Source organism: Solanum pennellii, chromosome 10 (genome assembly GCF_001406875.1).
Source record: "Solanum pennellii chromosome 10, SPENNV200".
In the NCBI taxonomy this organism is placed as follows: Eukaryota; Viridiplantae; Streptophyta; class Magnoliopsida; order Solanales; family Solanaceae; genus Solanum; species Solanum pennellii.
Genome location: NC_028646.1, coordinates 13,132,858 through 13,135,592, shown reverse-complemented (window position 1 = coordinate 13,135,592; position 2,735 = coordinate 13,132,858). Strand labels below are relative to the sequence as shown.

Genomic DNA, 2,735 nt, shown 5'->3' with positions numbered 1-2,735 from the left:
AGTTCTTTTCTAATGAGAAATTTCTCCTCCCTATGATGATGCCGAGAAATACTACACTTCCAAAGTTTATTCTCCCTTTTCTTTTTCTTTCTTTTTGAGAAAAAAAAAAGAAAAGAAAAGAAAAGCCATTTTGCCACATGGGTCACAAAATAGCTCATCTGTCTGTACACACCCCCTCGTGGCCAACGGTCCATTCTTCTTTATTTCCTTTATACTTATTATACTTGATATAAATAAATCTTACCAATTTATACAACAAGACACATTGTATTTTGTATACAAGCTATACCTTTTTTTTATTTTATGAATTAATGCACTACTTACTATAGACTATCCTTCTTATACATTCTTTACCTTACCACTCTATGATCATAACAATGAAACTTCAACTTCAAAAATCAAATAGCTTAGATTCTTCTTCTTCGTCCTCGTCCTACTTTGACGAGGACAACATCAACGCAAAGATTCTAAAAGAGTACAATCATGATGACAATGAGAACAAGAGGAGGAAAAGAGATATTCAGGTTGATCATGATGACAAGCATCCAACCTATAGAGGAGTTCGTAAGAGGAACTGGGGAAAGTGGGTGTCAGAAATCCGAGAGCCAAGAAAGAAATCAAGAATATGGTTAGGAACTTATTCAACAGCTGAAATGGCTGCTCGAGCTCATGATGTTGCGGCTTTAGCCATTAAGGGTCACTCGGCTTACCTTAATTTCCCTTATTTAACTGATCAACTCCCACGTCCAACTTCTACTTCACCAAAGGACATTCAAATCGCGGCTGCAAAAGCTGCGGCCACCAAATTCAGCAGAAATGTAGCTGAGTCCATAACTTCCCCATCGACTGATAAAGATGATACATTTCTCGATCTACCAGATCTTTCCATCAATAAAGTGGATCAAATTGACAGTTATTGTTATCCGATTTCGACTTGGCATCTTGTTGGAGCCGATGTTGGGTTCTGGCTCGAGGAGCCATTTTTATGGCATAGCTAAAAAGGTACAAGTCAGCTTCCGCTATGTGCGAGGTCCGGGGAATAATCGGATGACAATGATCTTCAAGAGAAACCAAGCTTCATGCAAGTCTCATCATAGGAAAATTAAGAAATTTTTTTTACACTCACGTTCATATGACCGTACATTTGAGTTTGTTTAAATATTAATTTTATCCATTTCTTGCTCTCAATTCATTTTTTGTTGTTGTTATTGATAAGAAAGGGCGATATAATACATATTAATAGAAAAAGGGCCTCACATACTCTACCTTCAACTTTGTCATTAAGAATTGATATACTCTTGCTATGAAAGTGGTTCATATATATATATATATATATATATATATATATACTGTTATACAAGTTACTCACGTATCTCTATCATAACGATATGAGATTACATAGATCCTTCACTTTACGAAAGTGAAAAATTAGTTTTAAATAAATTTGACCATTAAAATAATTAATTTAATATAATTTTTAAACAAATAAATATGTGTGAGGGAGGACAAAATATACCCGTATGAGATTATATTTATTTTGAAAAATTAAAATTAAAATTGATCTTTTTTTACTTTCGTTAAAGGGAAACGGTATATGTAAGCCTTAATATAACGGTATAGACATATATGTTACTTTATAACGTGAGGCATATTAACTTTAAATTACAAAATTGAGAAGTATATCGGATATTTTCCCTATATTAATTAACTCATTAAAAAGAAAAAAGTAGTCTATCGGTAATTTGGTATAAACCAAACAAAAAGAGAAAAACGTAATAGTTTGTCAGTAAAATTTTATGTGCTTAAGATGAATTGACCGAATGCATTTTTTTTTCTTTTCGGAAGATTTGAGGGTATTTTTATGGGAAAATTGGCTGATTAACAGTCATACTTAAAAAATATTACCAAAAAATGCAATATTTTAATCGTATAGAGAATTAAGTGTAATCTAGTCATAACATTATATCAACTGAATCTCGTGTTTTCGGAATAAATTAACTATCATGATTTGAGCCTACACCATGAGCGTGACGAAAACTCGAGAACCATGATGGAGCTCAAGCAAATCCTCATACTGGCTGACTACAAGCGGAAGACTAACTCAAGCATACATGAGCATCAAATTGAAAGAAACGTTTAAAAACACTTTATTGACTCTTAAAACTAAATTGAATATATTCAATATGAAGCATAAGTTTTGAATAACACATCTCAAAAAGGATAAACTCCTCAAATTGTTTATATGTGAAGCATCTACAGTATAAAAATGAGTTTCAAGACAAGACCCACGACTACTCAAAATGCTACTAATACTGAGACTATAATTCTCCAGAAGCAAGGAGATTGATGAGTCTTTGATTTGGACTCATTTAGGGCTTTGTTTACATAGAGTTAGTGTCTTTAAATGTTTATTTTCTGCCAATAACTAATGTTAGATCCTTGATGTTCAGGAATATGAATTGAGGAACAAAGTAAGGACACTAACAGGAAAAAAGGAACAAAATGAGCTGAAGAAATGAAGATGGGCGAGACTGAGGATCGCCAAGAACACTCGGCGTGTCGCCGAATGGCTTATCAAACCGCTTAATGTTTCATTGTGCCATGCCCTGAGGAATGAATCAAGTTGGCAATAAAAAGAAGCAGTCGATGGATGGCCGAGTGATTCCGCGAAGCCAAGATAGATTGCCCAAAGTTACAAACCTTGAGGATGTTGAATGTCAAAGAAGAATGTCAAA

General features: G+C 33.7%; 1 protein-coding gene across 1 annotated transcript; it reads left to right on the top strand.

The window, feature by feature from the left end:
* Positions 1-260: 260 nt before the first annotated feature.
* LOC107001895 (ethylene-responsive transcription factor ERF034-like) lies at positions 261-1,272 on the top strand. The gene has a single exon (XM_015199848.2). It carries the CDS (start codon positions 366-368, stop codon positions 996-998), a length of 633 nt encoding a protein of 210 aa, XP_015055334.1. The 5' UTR covers positions 261-365; the 3' UTR covers positions 999-1,272.
* Positions 1,273-2,735: the final 1,463 nt, after the last annotated feature.